The 16,102-nt window shown below is 38.7% G+C and overlaps 1 protein-coding gene across 1 annotated transcript in view; it reads right to left on the reverse strand.

Moving 5' to 3' along the window:
• Positions 1-917: 917 nt before the first annotated feature.
• LOC140269303 (vertebrate ancient opsin-like) overlaps positions 918-16,102 on the reverse strand; it is a 66,911-nt gene continuing 51,726 nt past the window's right edge. Inside the window, exon 4 of the mRNA XM_072364341.1 lies at positions 918-2,717. Within this exon, the coding sequence (XP_072220442.1) occupies positions 2,445-2,717 (273 nt within the window). The 3' untranslated portion in view covers positions 918-2,444. The remainder of the gene's footprint in view (positions 2,718-16,102) is intronic.

Below are 16,102 nucleotides of genomic sequence, written 5' to 3' on the forward strand. Positions count from 1 at the left end.
GCTGGTGACACATAGCTCATTGCTCCCTATCTTTTATTAATTCAAATTTTCTACAAGTGTGGATTTTTATTATGACTTGGTTTTTTTCAGGAGACTGAGGATATGCCCTCGGCCTCTGGTTAATAACACCACTGACCAACCCTCAGACTCACCAACAGGTTTTATTTAATCAGATGCACGAACATACTCGCCCCACAGTTGAGCACACCATAGGCATCTTAAAAGAATGCTGGATGTGTTTGCACATGGCCCTTCAGTCTCATGCTCTTTTATGGGCATTTTTGCAAATTAGTGACAGCTGGCACGTCCTTTCCGTTTTCAATGAGATACAAAATACAAACAATTTTGCAGTCTAAGAATGTGAATCTGATGTAGAGTTTCCTGGGACTTTTGAGACAGAAGACGCTGTCTGCCATCACTTAGCAGCGTGTCAAAGACTTTACATTCTTGCAAAGTAATTGCATGCTGTGTGGTCAAATGGTTCAGCACGTTGGAGGTATTTCCCCCGTTTGATGCGATCAAATCTCTGCACATGTTGCAGCTGGCCCTAATATTGTCCTTTTTGGTGAAATATAACCAAACTTTGGAACGCTTCTGCCTCGATGCCATGCAGAAAACATTCTGAGTCAATGCGTCAGACGTTAGCAGAACCTATGAACTAACTAGGCAGGTTAGGCAGGTGGATATAAGGATATATGGAGTCCACGGAATCTAGCTACTAGGAGCCGGTGGTTCTAGATTCCCATCCCTAAACAGGATATACATACTCTTTTTTTTCTTTTTTTTTTAGGATATAAATACTCTACAATACATCTAGTACATTTAACAGTTGTTTGACGTATGACCACTCTACTTCAAACTTTCAAAAAAAGTTGCAAAATGATTCAGGTTTTAGAAGTTTTATTGATCAACGCCGTTCCAAAATATGAAAGTGTCCCTTACTTTGGTATCAACTCATGTATATTAATGATAAACAAGATCAAGACCTTGACAGTACATAGAGAACAGTTTGTGGGAAATATTAAGAAAAAAACAAACATAGCACAGACTACAATTTGTGTTATGCCGGAACCAAAAAGACCAAACCAATTGAAGTGTCACTGACTACACTGCATCACTGCACTGCTTTCAGAAACTCCTCCCCTTTACTCTGAGTAATCAAAAAAATCTATTACGGTGATGAAAAGTACTTCGCAAACAATATATACACACTTACTCCATCTAAAAGTTGTATTTTTAAAAGAGAAAGTCATTTTTCATGTTGTAAAAGTAGTTTTGATTGATTTTTAGAATGTTCACATTCTGTAACAAGATCATTCAGACTGTAAAACTCTGCACACAGACTCTCAAATATCTTGAAAAGTGTGTAAGTCATGAATGTAAAAAAGGCTGAAACGCTGGTGACAACATGGCCATGAACAGCACACTACACCTTAGTTTCAAGAATCTACAAAGATTACATTTTATGGTCTGTGAACACTTCTTTTCTTCAGATTCTCCCTTCAGTTTGAGTACATGGGCACAAATAAGAAATAACTATGAAATATAAAACATGTATAAATATAAAACAAAATGTTAAACATAAACCAGTACACCAAATACATTTTTCAGATTTTTCACTAAGTGCTATCTATTTAACAAGAACAGATTCAAACTGATTTGCAATTTTTTTCCAACAGTGCACATGCACAGTTTTAATTGGAGGATCCATACAGAAACTCTCCAACATGCTCTTATGATTAACTTTTCAGTCACTACTCCTGAAAATAGATTTTATTGCCAATAGCATGCTACAATAGCAACGCTACATGTATAAGTCACTTAAAACCAGCTTCAAAAGGGAGTGCTAAAAGACAGTAAAATCAGTACAGTCTCTTTGTTCTGGCTTCCCTGTTTTGTCTTTTTTTTTTCAACCATATCTGTATTGGGTAAGACTTCAAAATGATTGGGGTTATGAACAGCTTGTGATCTTTACTTTATCTTGTAACCACTGCCAGTAACAAAATAAATCTTACTCCTCCTTCACTCTGAACACAGTCCTGTCATTTTATGAGAACGAAAGACTTACCAAACCTATAGCTTAGATATTGCACAAAACAAATGATCCCTATGATTCCATATTTTATTAGAGAAACAGTGTTTACTTCAGAAATTGTCAAATGCTCCTTCTTAGTAAATGCCTATGTTCTCTGCAGAGAAACATAGGGTCCCAGATTCTGCAGGTTCACCACTCAGATTATTGCTCATATTGTCCAGAGACAGTCCAAGGTTTCCCTTTGTTATGAGCCTGTCAACTGGACCAGCCGGGACAGAGCTGTCACAGGAGCTGCATTAAATCCACCTGGACTGGCAGGCTGCTGCTATCTGAGCATCTGCAACACTTCTCCTCTTTATCAACAACCCTCTGGATGGGTACTTCAACATTTCACTGTAACAGCAAATCGTCAGCCATCAAAATGGGTCACTAGTGATACTATGACAGGTTTGTTTTCTGAAGAGGGCTCTTTGGTGATGTCAATGGTGGGTTCACAGGACGGGGCCAGCTGTGGCAGAGTGGTCGCAGGTTGACCCAATGAGGCTACCATAAACAGGAGGTCATTGGTACGGCGGGGACCGGTCCCCCTCATGCCCTTTGTAGCAGCCTTGGAGGAGCTCTTGACGCTGGAGCCTCGTCGTGGAGCCTCACAACTCAGTAGGGCTTGGAAACATCTGTAAAACTGGGGCAAGCATAAAAAAACACATGATTAGACCAAAGTGGAATAAATTACAGTCTAGACAAATTCGCTTATGGCTTTGTCTTAATACTTGGAATATAAATTTAAAACCTGTAACTGATTAACCATGAACATGATTTATATTTGGGAAAAGTTGCTGCTTCTACCCAAGGGATCCAAATTTTTCTACCTCTTTGCCAGTCACTCTCTCTTCTGAACCTTTAGGCAAATTGAATTTAATTATCATTTATCAGTGATTCCTGCCCTCCTATATATGCCAGCACCCGGCAGCAACACTTTGTCATTCGGGTTACTGTGTCACTTGCCTTCTGATTTTGGTGCAGTACACCAAGGAAAACAAATAATTTGTTTTTAAATTAAATGGTTAGCTGATAACATTCTCTGTCAGGAGTGCAAACCGTTGTTGCATTTTCAGCTGGATAAGTGATTTTGCTAATGTGATTGTATAATGAGAAAGCGTCTGAAAATGGAAGAGAGCAATTCTTTCTCTTGAGTAAAACAACGAGATATTTGCACTACGTAATCGATCATTCCATTGTGCAACTGGAAGTATCACTCAGGCCTTTTTGGAAGAATAGGTTTCAGTTTCAGAGTTTGAGGCAAAATGTTGCTATTTAACATGCAAGCTATGTCTTCATTCTTTTTTAACTGCCCCATTTTTTTTCTTCAGGCATCAGTTCATCTGGATTTAATGAGCTGCATCAGTATGAAGAGGAAGTTGTAACTATTTCCTGACGTTTATACATCAGAGAAAACTAAACGTTGGAAGAGGTTTACAATGCTTGCTTGAAGAGTACATTATGGTGTGAGGCTCCATTCAACTCACAGTGGAACATGTTGTGTAGAAAATGGAAAGGACACCTTGGAAATCCCTCATTTGCAACCTTGACCGTTGGTTTTTTCACATACAGACAGGATTTCTTTAACCAGGGGAGTGATGCCCTCATTTTCAGGTTCACACAGTTTCCCACCTGGATGCTGCTTGAGGCGCCAACACTGGGAAGCAGACTGGGAGATACTCTATTAGGGCAATGTATAGATTTGGTATAAATATAACCATTCTGCTCTGTTGCCTCCTGAAACACTCCAGTGGACCAGTTTGCAGATTAGGGGCCTACTTTTCAGGGTTTTTTTTTTGTTTGTTTGCTACTTTCATCACTGAGATTAATATTTATGGCCCAGAAATTAAATGTGCAGCTGTCAGTTGCTGATCAGATTCTCTAACCTATATGCCACCAGTGCCCTAGAGGACTGTGTGACATAGGCAAAGGAAATGTAGCTACTGCCAGAGAGGGCTGTTAAACTCACTTTTGCATATATTTTCTACGAGATCAATCTAGGTCAGCAGCTCTAAAGTTAGGGGTGGTGGACACCCCAGGGGTTGTGGATGTCCAAAGAAAAAAATATGTGGTGGAACTGAATCGAAATAATTTGATTTAAGTTGGGAAAATAAACAACTAGTTTACTGCTGACCTGAATCATTTATTCATTACATGGTATTAACTTTCCAGCGGTCAGTTGTTGATCAGCAGTGGTTGCTGCAGTCTCCATGGTGCTTCGTGCTGCTTCGAGGCAGCTGTGGATAAACATGAGAACTCTTTAAAGATAAGAGTTGAGGATGCCTGGTGTCCCTTTGTGTCTGCATCATCCAAGACAGTATAAAGGAATAGCAGCAGAGGTTCATTTTACTACTCTGGACTCCAACAGATTAATTGTAATGAAAAGAAAACAAAGACAGGACTCAAGTTGGTGCAACTGCCCTTTAGCTTCACAGAAAGGCTGCAGGGCATCTGGAAAAGGAAAGCAAAACACCTAACACTCCACAAATGATGACTGCTCTTCAACATTAAGGGCAGGCTGAAATTATACACATATTTTTTCAGGTCTGGTGAAACAGAAACAACAAAATATTTTAGAACTGAAATGTTTTGACTCAGCTGGGATCTACAGTTTGTCACAGTGTCTGTTTCCCAGCACTGGTGCATTGACTTTAGATGCATATGTAAACGATCATTGACAACATATTTCAGTAATTTTTTTCTTTTTTTATTCTACACGAGGTGCTGTGTAGTACTTAGGAGCAGCCAGTGTCTGACCGGCAATAGACAGCAGTGGGAGCACTCAGTTTGGAGTCACAGGTCCAGGGACTGACAGATGAGCCAAGCTAACATCTGCTTAAAACAGGATCAGAAGAGCAGATTTTCTTGCAGATTGTGTTGTATCATAGCAACTTATCCTGAAATCTAACCTACTCCAGATGTATAGATGATGGGTGTAAGATTCTGAAGTGAGAGATCAACACATGTTCAAACTAGCAATGTTTTACTTACAGTTTCTTCCTAAAGCGAGTGTGCAACGTATGAAATTCTCCAAACTGCACCCAAAGATGTCTGCAGTACACTCATGCTCACATGCACATCCACCTTATAAAATGCTTTAACACAAGGCTAAATGAAATCAACCGATTTTCTTTCATCATATAATTCTAAGGTGGGCAGGAGGACATTAACTTAATTGTTTTCTGTTTGAGCCTTATTTGATACGAAGAAAAACTAATAAAAGCCATTTTCAGATTGTCTGAGACCTTTGTATGCTTTAAGAACACACCTGCAGCTCATTCATTTAATAAAATAACAATTGTACATTGACAGATATAGACTGCCTTGCTTTAATTGGCTGCAGCAGCTGTGTTGGGTGCACATACTCAGAATAAAAAAAAAACCTGGGGATATCCTGGATAAGTTGAACTTGCTTCACAGTACAGATCCCTGCTCTGTATGACCAAAAACACACACTTTTACTTTATTTTTTTAATCCACATGTAGTGTTTTTCAGAATCCAGTTCTTTACAGGAAGCCCACAAAAGTACAGTATGATAATGAGGAATCATCTCTGTATCATATTATTTCAAAGCACAATAACGTACAGGATGCAAGACAAAATGAAGGTCTGAAGATGCAGTTTAAGCTGAAAACATCAAATCTTTTAAAACCAGCCGATATCCAAGTTTTCCCTCACAGACACCATCACTCCTTGTATCAATTAAAACCAGCCCCACATTGTCCTCAGCTTTTATATTCAATCAAAGCCTTCTAAGCATTCAGCTGGTTGTGGCATTCTCATCAGGAGCAGCAATGATCAAGTAAGATTTTTTCTGTTGCATTTTGCATTCATAAGAAGAATGCAAAATTAAATTAAATCTTTGGTTTGAAATTCTGCTGTGATTTTTAATTTGCTAAAGAACAAGAGATATCACCGTAAACAGACAATAAAACCTTTTCATAGGCCTATACAGGTCTACAACTCCACAAATACTGTATTCTGACCAGAATCAAGAAACAGAACAGAAAAGGACAGACTGTCTCCAGGTACAGAGAAAAGGCATTGAAATGTATAGACCATCTGTCAGGGCATAATAAATAGTGAATGGAGCCCTGGATAAATTTTTAAATCCAAGAAACAATTCTGGATGTCTCAAGATTGTGACTTCATGCATATTTGCCTGTATTACACTAACCTGTACGTAAAACAAAGCCCCGCTCATATCTGGGTATCTCATCATAATGATGGACAGATGGCAAGATTCTGAATAATTGAAGACCCTGGCCACAAGTTGAAAGCACAAGAATGCATTCAGAGTATTTGGCTGTCCTTGAGATTCTGGGCATGTCCATCCACATCCGTGACCTATTCTAAAAACAAAGGCTCATGCTTTGTGTTGTGTTTACTGCATTTTAAACTCTTCTTCTTGAGTTCCCGCTGATGCAGACCGTAAAAAGATGCGACTCTTGAGTAAACGTAGTATACTTAGTATACTTTCAGAGTTTCATGTATACTTATAGTCTACTACATTTTCTCATGAGTGCAACATGAGATGAAAGCACCTTGTTATTTTCAAGAAATTAAAACAACACCCCCCCCCAAAAAAAAAAATCACATTCATTAAAATGTATAATGATGCTTACCAAGAGAGACAAAACGGGTTTGTGACATCAATGCTTTATTTTATAAAAGCAACATCAACTGTAATGTTGATGTGGGTTTTTACTGAGATGTAAACAAGTGCAAAAATGAGAGATGATGTTCAGAGCACAGCAGCTTATTGCTACTTTTAAAAGATACAAGCAAAAATATGTTTCATATTGTTAAGCAACCTCATTCTAGACAAAACAAATAGCCTCTTTCAAGGACTTCTAGTGAAAATGTTTATTTTGTGTTTCAAGTGCCTCTGGGTGACATTTGCTGTGAATTGGCACTGTGTGAATCATGAAATTGAAGTATTATTGGTATCGTCAGAACCAGATCGCTTGTAAGGCCTCAAGTGCTATCGAGAAATCATCCAGGGGAAATATAAATGAGTCACAACGTTGGGTCGAATAGCCCTTTGGGCAAGTGCGTCAGAGCTTCTTCTGAGTCAGTTCCACAGGTAGGATTATGTCTTAAATATGTATAAGCATGTGAGAAAAATACACCCCCTTTTAATTTCAATATGTTTCTATACTTTTTTTCCATTAAAGATCATCTTGTCCTCACCAGATCTAAAATGAGGTAAATCAATACATTACGTATTACACTGAGTCGCAATTTATTTAACAAAATCTAAAGCCAAAATGCGTGTGGAAAACTAAGCAGTTCCCATAATTCAATATCATGAAAAACCAACGAAAAAAAGCCAGCATGTGTTTGGGATCATTGTCCTGTTGATGAGCCAGTTTCAGCCAAACTTTAGCCGTCGGACAGATGGCCTCACAATAAATTGGTATACTTAATGACTGCGAGGTGTCCAGGTCCCGTTGCTGCAGCACCAGGACCACCTGGTCTTATAACCCTTCCCAGACTGATGGGCAGCAACAATTGCTTCTGTAAGATCATTGCTGATGTCTTTCCTCCTTGGCATTGTGTTAACACACACCTGAATGCTCCAAACCAGCAAACTAACAAAACTTTTATAGAGGTGCTCACACTTGTTGATGATCAATTCATCTGACGAGCAGCACCTGGCTGCTCTTTACTCTCTTAATTCCCATGGAGGCAGTTAGTTTTTTTACACACTACTTCTGTGCTTTGTTTTAGTTTTCGTTAAATAAATGATAACACAATGTAATATGTCATATGTTGTTGTTCATCTGAGTTGTATTTACCTATTACCTTAACAACTGGTAAGGACCAGATGATTTTTTTTTCTTTTTTTTTGCTCCTGATACATAAAACCATCTTTGTAAAAAGAAATCAAGAAACAATGGAGTTTGGATTGAGAGCCAAACAGGCTTTGAAAGTCAGAAATCTTAGTACCAGTGTTTAAACAACATGAACTCATCTATTGAGAATTGTAGTTATTTGACTCATCATTGAACTTCTCCTGCTCATTTCTGTCTATCAAATGTTTGCTGCCTAGGAAGAGATGCAGAAAAAGACAGAAATGCCCGAGGTTATAACCAAAAAATTCCACTCACGCTGGATCTACGAGCATCACATTCATCCCTATTGTCAGTCTGCCTGCAACCTTCAGGTCATCTGAAAGTGAAAGCTAGTGAGGAGATGTGGAGAAACAAGATGATCAGCAACTCTCTGTGGTGCTGACATACACTCCCTGCTCCCCTCAGTTTGTCCAAAAACCACATTGAAAACATGTTTGGAAAGATAGGAGAGAGTGTGATGGAGGAATACAGACAAACAGGTAGCAGATGAAGTTAGTTAAAACACAGAGGCTTCAAGGCTATGGTGAGAAAGGTGTTGGTATGACAGATAAAATGATGAAGCGTGACAGGGAGATGAAAGGATAGAGACGTGCTGACAGAAAATCCAGAAAAGAAAAGGCTGTGTATGACTCAGGAATGGTCTTCTAAGACATGCATTATCGGGTGTGCATGATGCTCTGTGATCTAGCCTGATCCTCCACGGATACAGGATGACAACTGAAGGGTCAAATGTCAGGAATCAACTTTTGACAATAAGAAGCTCATCTATTTTTCAAAGATTAAGACATCAGCTTGGATCAAGTCCTGTTCTGTTTCTATATGACTGTATACAAAGAATCATTGCCAGTTAACACACGTTTGCTTTGAAAGCGGAGTCATTGGTTTTATTCGTTAGGTAACAGTCCAAGATGAAACATTTGATGTTCTCACCGCAGACTGTACCAAACACAGAGTCATTTCACTACATAATACTGCAAAAAAAAGGGAGAGAAAAAAAGCATTTTAAGGAAGCTAAATTAAGTGAGTCAATGATGAGAAGCATTAAGCCTCTCTTATAAGCATCAGCGCATAAACTACCACTTCACATGACAATTACTTGACTTAATGTGATTCAGTAAACTCCTCAGTGTTATGGAGTATCATGCACTCCACAGACTGCAACGGGGGGAAAAATTAATAGATCTGAGAGCAGTAGCACACAGGAACGTGTGAAGAGAATGACAATCATCTGACTTCCTTTCGGGATTTCCTGGCACTCCTCTCTCCTCTCAATGCAACACAGCGGTGCACTATGTTTATATTGTAAATCAATCATTTCCTCACACTGAAGCGAGACATGGAACCAGCCTTGCGTTACAGATTTCCTGCAGTTTCTAAATTCTGTGATGGAAAGCGTTACTGACTTAATACTTCCTAACAAATTGAGTGCTTGCCTTTAACCTGAAGTACCTGAGAGTAATTTAACAGCATATTTAAGGTAATATGATACAAACTTTAAGGGGGGAACCAGTACTATGTCCTGGTGGTTTGGAGGCAGAAATAAGGTCATAAGGTTGTTTCATTTTCTATATATGATGTTACTGCCTCAATACCATCTTTATCTGCTGACACACGATCTTTACAACCTGTTATTTTTGGTTTAAAGGTGGACTTGTTTAAACACTATAGTGACAGATTAGATCAGCTCTTTGGTTTCCAGATGTAAGTGAGGTTAGACCACCTGTACGTGCTGCGTAAACATTTGTGTGGAACCAAAACCAACCAATCCTAAGCAGCTAATTTCTATGAGTTTTGAGGAATGAACGGATGAAATGAGAAGCCACAGAGCAAGGCCGAGTGAGAAGCTGTCGTACTCATCGAGCTGTGTTAGGTGGTCAGAAACTTGCCGGTTTGCTTTTTGTCAAATGGGGGCTGACCATGAAGCAACTTGCTCTGGGAGTGCCAGGCTTAATATGCCAGGAAGCAGACCTAGTTACTGGAACTGGGGGCCTCTGCAGCAAACCTGCTTTTGGCCGACTTGCGGCCAGCTGAGACTTTGCTCTGCCAGCACTTCCACAGCTAGAGGCCTGCCCCTCAGCTCATGTGGCTTGCTGAGTGTTTTTTGCTTGGCCATGCTTTTCTTGTGTGGCTTATTGCAGAAACCGGACTACTAGAATTGGGCTAGCAGCTCCTGAATTGTTGAAAGCAAAGAAAATTAACACATTTCCATTTTGATATTTCCACGTGCATAATACGTTGCATTATTTATTTGGCCTTCATGAGTTTCGCTCTATGGTTCAAAGTTGTTTGGCTGAATTTTGTTTTTTTTTTCATTTTATTGAACATGTAGTTATAACAAATTGAATATAAAAATGTTAGGCTTAATTACACCAATATTATAACTGGTAATTGGATTGAAAAGACAGAGGTCCACTGCTGCTGCTTTCACTTTCTTTGGGACCCTTTAGGTCTGAAAATGTAACACTCAGTTGCCAGTTCTTATTTGCAGTGTGTCACACTCCCTGTTCAGAGTAGAATTATTCAGCTTCCCACTTTAGTACAAACTAACTTCAACTTTACATCCTGCTGCATTTCATGTACCGCTGAAGTAGGAAATCAGCTCTATGTTACTTTTGGTTTTTGCTTTGCTATATTGACATCAGATTCTCATTGTTAGTTCTACGGTTAAAATAAGAAGGGAATGAGCTAACAATGCTCTACTTTGTCTGATGTTATATATCCCAACCAGAAACTTCTTATTGCCGTTCTTTTGTCAGAAGTTGTAGCACTTAGAAGGAACTGCCACTACAAAGATAAACTTGGAAGATAAGTTATGGGTTTCACAATATAAGCAACATTCCTTAGCATTAAACTTGAGAGTGAAGCCCAGGGTTTAAGGTGCCAATACATGACAGAGGAATTGTTACACGGGTTTTGACAGGAGTTTTAACCTGCCAGCCGACTGTTATGTTACCCTATCCACAGTGCAGTAACTTCACAACCTTGTGATGATTTGTGATTAAAACAGAGACTAGTACCGACTGTCTGTAGCCAAACTGCAGATTAGGAATTTGTAACTATTTGAGAATAAAATTGCCCGTCATGTATTTTTCTGTCAATTTTTCTGGGTGGTAGTCTGAGCTGACTTTCTGCTAGCGTAAGCGCTCGTGCGACTGTTTTTCTTCAGACAGATGCAGAGGCCCTATTTACTTCATTTGAGTATTTCCTCAAACAAAAAGGTGTTCCATGGTGTTCACTGTCATTTGATAGTAATATGCTTCAAGGAATCTTCATCCAAAGTACAAAACTGGATTTTTTAAAGTAGAGTTTGATAAAGGAACTGTTGTACCTCCTTGCTGTGGTATTTTGACCACAGCATGTCACTTATGTTTCCTTAAGAACTCAGAATAATGTGTCATCTTGTCAACAGAGCACAATGTATCTCCTTTAAGAAATGTATGTATCTCGTAAAACAAGTAACAGAGGAAAGCTGTGTACAGACTTGGCTGTATTATCAAAATGGTTAATCCTGGAGTTAGCCAAATTTCTAATTAGATGATTACACTGTTGTAAGAAAATATCTAGCTTTATAAAAATGAGGCTGGTCAGCCTGAAGGCACCTAAACCAGTCTAATAAATATAAGGTATAATTTATTAAATCCATGTTATTTGTCTAATAATAAAATAAACACAGTTATTGTACCCACACTGCAAGCCTACTGTTCTGGTGTACCAGAGTCAAATAAAGCAGCCCCATATATACCCTTCCATCAATACGTACAGCTGAGACCAGTGCACACTGCTGTGCAACAGATGTGCATTATAATCTAACTGATTTACTCAAATATCTGCTCTAATCATCTTCCTTTGTTAAAGGAGTATTTTGTTATCCAAATACAGACATAAATACAGACATACAATTCAGTCACAAGCAAGAAACTTGCAGTCCCAGTTAAGTTTGTCATTGGAAAGAAACAAAGAAGAAGAAAAAAAACTTCCAATCCAGATCACTGATTCCTGTGAAATTTTGAACTACTGCATCACATGGCAGACTGTATGTGCATTTCTTCTCAGTGTGGTTTGTTTGTGTGTCTGTCAACCCACAGCATTTTGGTATGGATCTGGATCTCCTCTTCATAATTATAGACAAGGCCTTTGCCATTGCCAAGGATATACTTTCTCAGTGGCCTTTGAATCGAGTCTGCACGTCATTTAGAGAACTGAGAGACAAAGTAGTGTGTCAGTCTGTTTTCTCCTGCTAAACAGCATTTAAAAAAATGTTTCATCAGCAGGTGATGAAAAATATAGCATTTGTATCTACCGTCCTGAGGATATGAATAGGGAGAGACTTTAGATAAAGCTAAATCGCTGTTCTACCTGCAGACAGGGCAGATGGCTCTTCAGAGGCTCAGGCGTGCTTTGAGCTCCTCATGAATGAAAAACACCGGTTAACAAATTGTGGATTTGAATATTTAAGCAGCGATAGAGAAGCTCAGACTAAAGATCACAGCACCTGTCAAAATGCTTTGCAACATTTCACAACAGTGAAAACTGAAGATGCTGATATGACAGCACTGAATAGTGTGTTTAGTGTAGTTTATTTGTTTATGGCTTTGGTGGAGAGTATTTCTAAATCTTTTAGAATATTTCACCTGCAGTTCATACTCTGATGATTTGATCTTTTTGGAGCCCATTCTTTTTCTCATTTTAGTTGACATCTCACAGTTGGCATGTGCTGATTACTACTTTTTAATTTGAGGTGCTTTTATTGCTTCTTTTATCATAGGTAATCATGACATAAAGGGAAAAACATTATACCCCGTTTTTTGACAGGTTAAACTAAACTTTATATGTCCTGAGAACATGTATGTCAAGTTTGAAATCAAAATCCGACACAGAGTGTCACCGTTTCGGTTGAAACCTGCTTTTGAAGCTGTTACAGGGGGAGTTTATTGGTGTCTGTGCCTTTAAATCCAACTGAGCGGCTGTTAGCCACACACCTTTCACAGATTGAATGACAAAGACAAGCAGTCAGTGTCACAGCACAGTGTATGCACCCCACCGCAGGCACAGATCTTGGCTGTGTTTGAATTGTCCATTCATTCGCTCGCTTCATAATGTTAACTACACAGAAGACTCGCTAACGGTTAGGGGCAGTCAGCTGCTAATGCATTTCAGAAACCAGCTGAATGCAGTAGTGCTTCATAATTACGTTAAATCTGCAGAGCACCACTGAAAGGGAAATCACGTTACGTGTTGCATAAACAAATGTCGTTAGTAGGTGCATGCCAAATCTGAGGCAGGAAAGAACAAGTGTGCTGTGTTTGGGTGAGAGCAAGTAGTAATGAACATCCTTCTCTACATCAAAAGCCTTTAAAACGCAAATAAATTGGTCAAAAGTGTTTTTAGAGCTGTGGTAAACCAATTGTTGTATTCAAACAGCAAACAATGTTACAATTTACCCAAGACAAATTTATTGCTCAGACTGAAGAACTTTGTTTTCAAGCATGGTTCCAATTCCTACACAACATTACTTATAATTTCTTAAGTCCCTCATCTCAGTCAGAAAAGAGACTAACTTTCTTGGTTGAGAACTCCGAGAAATTCCTTGTTCACCTGGCATTTTTAATGGGCAAAGATTAGATCTAGCTTGTGGTAGATTGTGGTGGTTTGGTTTGACCAGCGTAGAGTACAGCTTAACACTTCATTTATACCAAAGGGAAATCATATAAGCAAGTGGATCATTTCTACATAGCGCTTGTATACCGACAACAAAACACACTTCAAGCTGTGCTAAACATCCAAAGTGGAGAAAACATCCTGTTTCCTAAGTGGGTGGGGTTTAAGGAAAATTATGTTATCAATGGAGGTAATAGGGATAAGGAATACGTTTCAAAATCTACATATATCAAGGTTATATTTGGGTTCTCTATATAGATGTTGCTTTTATTTTTGTATTTGTGTCGCCAGATCTTGTTGGAATGGGCTGCTCAGACATAAGTAAGCCTCAAGTTAACATTCCCACGGTTTGTCGGTAAAATACCAATTTAGGGTCAGAGGGTTCAAAGGTGTGCAGCTTGTGTAAAGCCCACCCCCACCATGTTCTGCCCTGACTGAAAACATAGAGTACACGCTAAAATGTATTCACAGAATTGAAAAAACGTGAGATGATTCAGTAAAAACTTACCCATAATCCCAGGGTTTTCTGACATCCACCTCAGGCCTCTTGGCTGTGATCGCTGCTGACTTGATCGGAACAAATGCACACCAGCTGCTACTTGTATCTGTACAGCATTTTTAGTCTTCAACTCGCCTCAACTCACAGTTTCCATAGTAACGGGCTGGGAGGAATTGAAGACTGAAAATGACATACAGGACATGCGGTGTCCCCTCTTCACACTTTTGCTCTCTTTTGCATTGGCGTGACATTGATGACGTTTTTCGGTCAGCTGGCTGTGGAAGGTCTTCAGTGTGAGAGAGACAGTAACAGAAGAAGAGTGTGCCACCTCCAGATGACAGTGACATCTAAAACCTGCTTTTTATTTATTTCACTTTATTTTTCTTATTCAAGTTTCGAGCTGCGCAATAAATAACTCTTGACATCAACTCTGTGGAGAAAGTTTACACTTCAACAAAACGTATTACACTCGAAAGTCTTTGAACACAGTGATAAGATTTACTTTCCAATATACAGCACTGTACATAATTCTCTTTACAGTACATGAAATCCTTTTGACAGAGTCTGAGAGGAATATTTTCTAAAGCCTTACACAGCACTTTGGGCTTCACATAGACCAGAATGAGATTAAACAGATTTTTTGAAGGAAAAGGTTTTATCAGGCTGCTCCAGTGGGACAATCTTAGTTATCTTCAGTTATTTTTTCTTACCATGATAAACTCTGTCTCAGAATGCAACAAAACATCTTAAATCTTGACTCTAAACATATTGCTTTGTGCAAAGAGATTTTCTTTAGAAAGCCGCTTGATAAAGAGAGGCCCAGAAAACCAAGTAAGCTAGAATTTTGATGAAATACCTTTTGGAGCAAAATGTGAATCGTTAATCAACTCAAACAGCCATTAAATTAAAGAATGAGGTATTCACTCTGTGAGCTGAAGTTCTTTGCTGTGAGAGTGTGTCATAAACCATGTATTATGGGTTTAATATCCCTTTTTTTTCTATCAACTTCAGTCACCTTAATTGTGGTGTTGCAGTAGACAGTTGTACAACACCTGAGGGTGTGTAAGATTGTATTTAAGAGATCCCTAAAATGTCTAACTATTAGAATGTTAAGGTTAAACTTAAGAGATGACTATATTCACTTTTAGTTTGATCAATTTCATAATATGTATTCTGTTCATTTATTATTTTTAAAATGTACAGAACACATATATTTTTGAAAAAGCCCACCTTCACTGTTTCCATAGTGACTGAGGGGGTAAGAAGCAGCCAGGTGCTGTTAGTCAAATCCACTTGATAAACTGATCATCAGCAAATGTGAGCATCTCTATGAAAGCAGGAGTTTTGCTGGTCGGGTGTTTGTTAACACCATACCAAGGAGGAAAGACATCAGAAATTATCTCATTGAAGCAGTTGTTGCTTTCCAGTTTTAGATAGAAAAGTATTCTAGACTTAAATAACTTAAATTAAAAAAAAAGTTGGTCCCGTTTCAACCTACCAACTGCTAAATTTTAGCTAAAGCCTGCCTGACAGCTAAAACATGTCTGAAACTAGGTCATACAACAGGATAATAATCCCAAACACAGCAGAAAATCTACAAATATCAACAAAATAGCTTAAAAAAAGCAAAGAATCAAAGTGTTGCAATGGTGCAGTCAAAATCTGCTGCTAAAGGTGGTTCCACAAGCTGTTAAATCGTCGGGTGGATTTAATTTTACACACACTGCTTTTGCATTGTTTGTCTGCTGTTTTTACCTGATCTTAAGATCCAGTAAGTGCTGGAATTTTTTTAAATGGTAAATAAAGTCTCTTTTTTCACAATACTGCGTTTGTCACAAGCTGCTGTCCAAAACACAACAATGTTCAGCAGTGAAATCTGAAAATCCAGTTTCCAACTAAACATATTTATGTTGCAGTTTGAGGTAAAGTACCTGGCAAGAACTGAGTGCTCATGTCTGCTGATGTTGCATTTATGTCATGTAGGATATCTTGTACATAGTAGCTGTCAACCG

This window comes from Leuresthes tenuis, unplaced genomic scaffold (assembly GCF_036924035.1).
Source record: "Leuresthes tenuis unplaced genomic scaffold, fLeuTen1.0.hap1 SCAF_14, whole genome shotgun sequence".
Classification (NCBI taxonomy): Eukaryota; Metazoa; Chordata; class Actinopteri; order Atheriniformes; family Atherinopsidae; genus Leuresthes; species Leuresthes tenuis.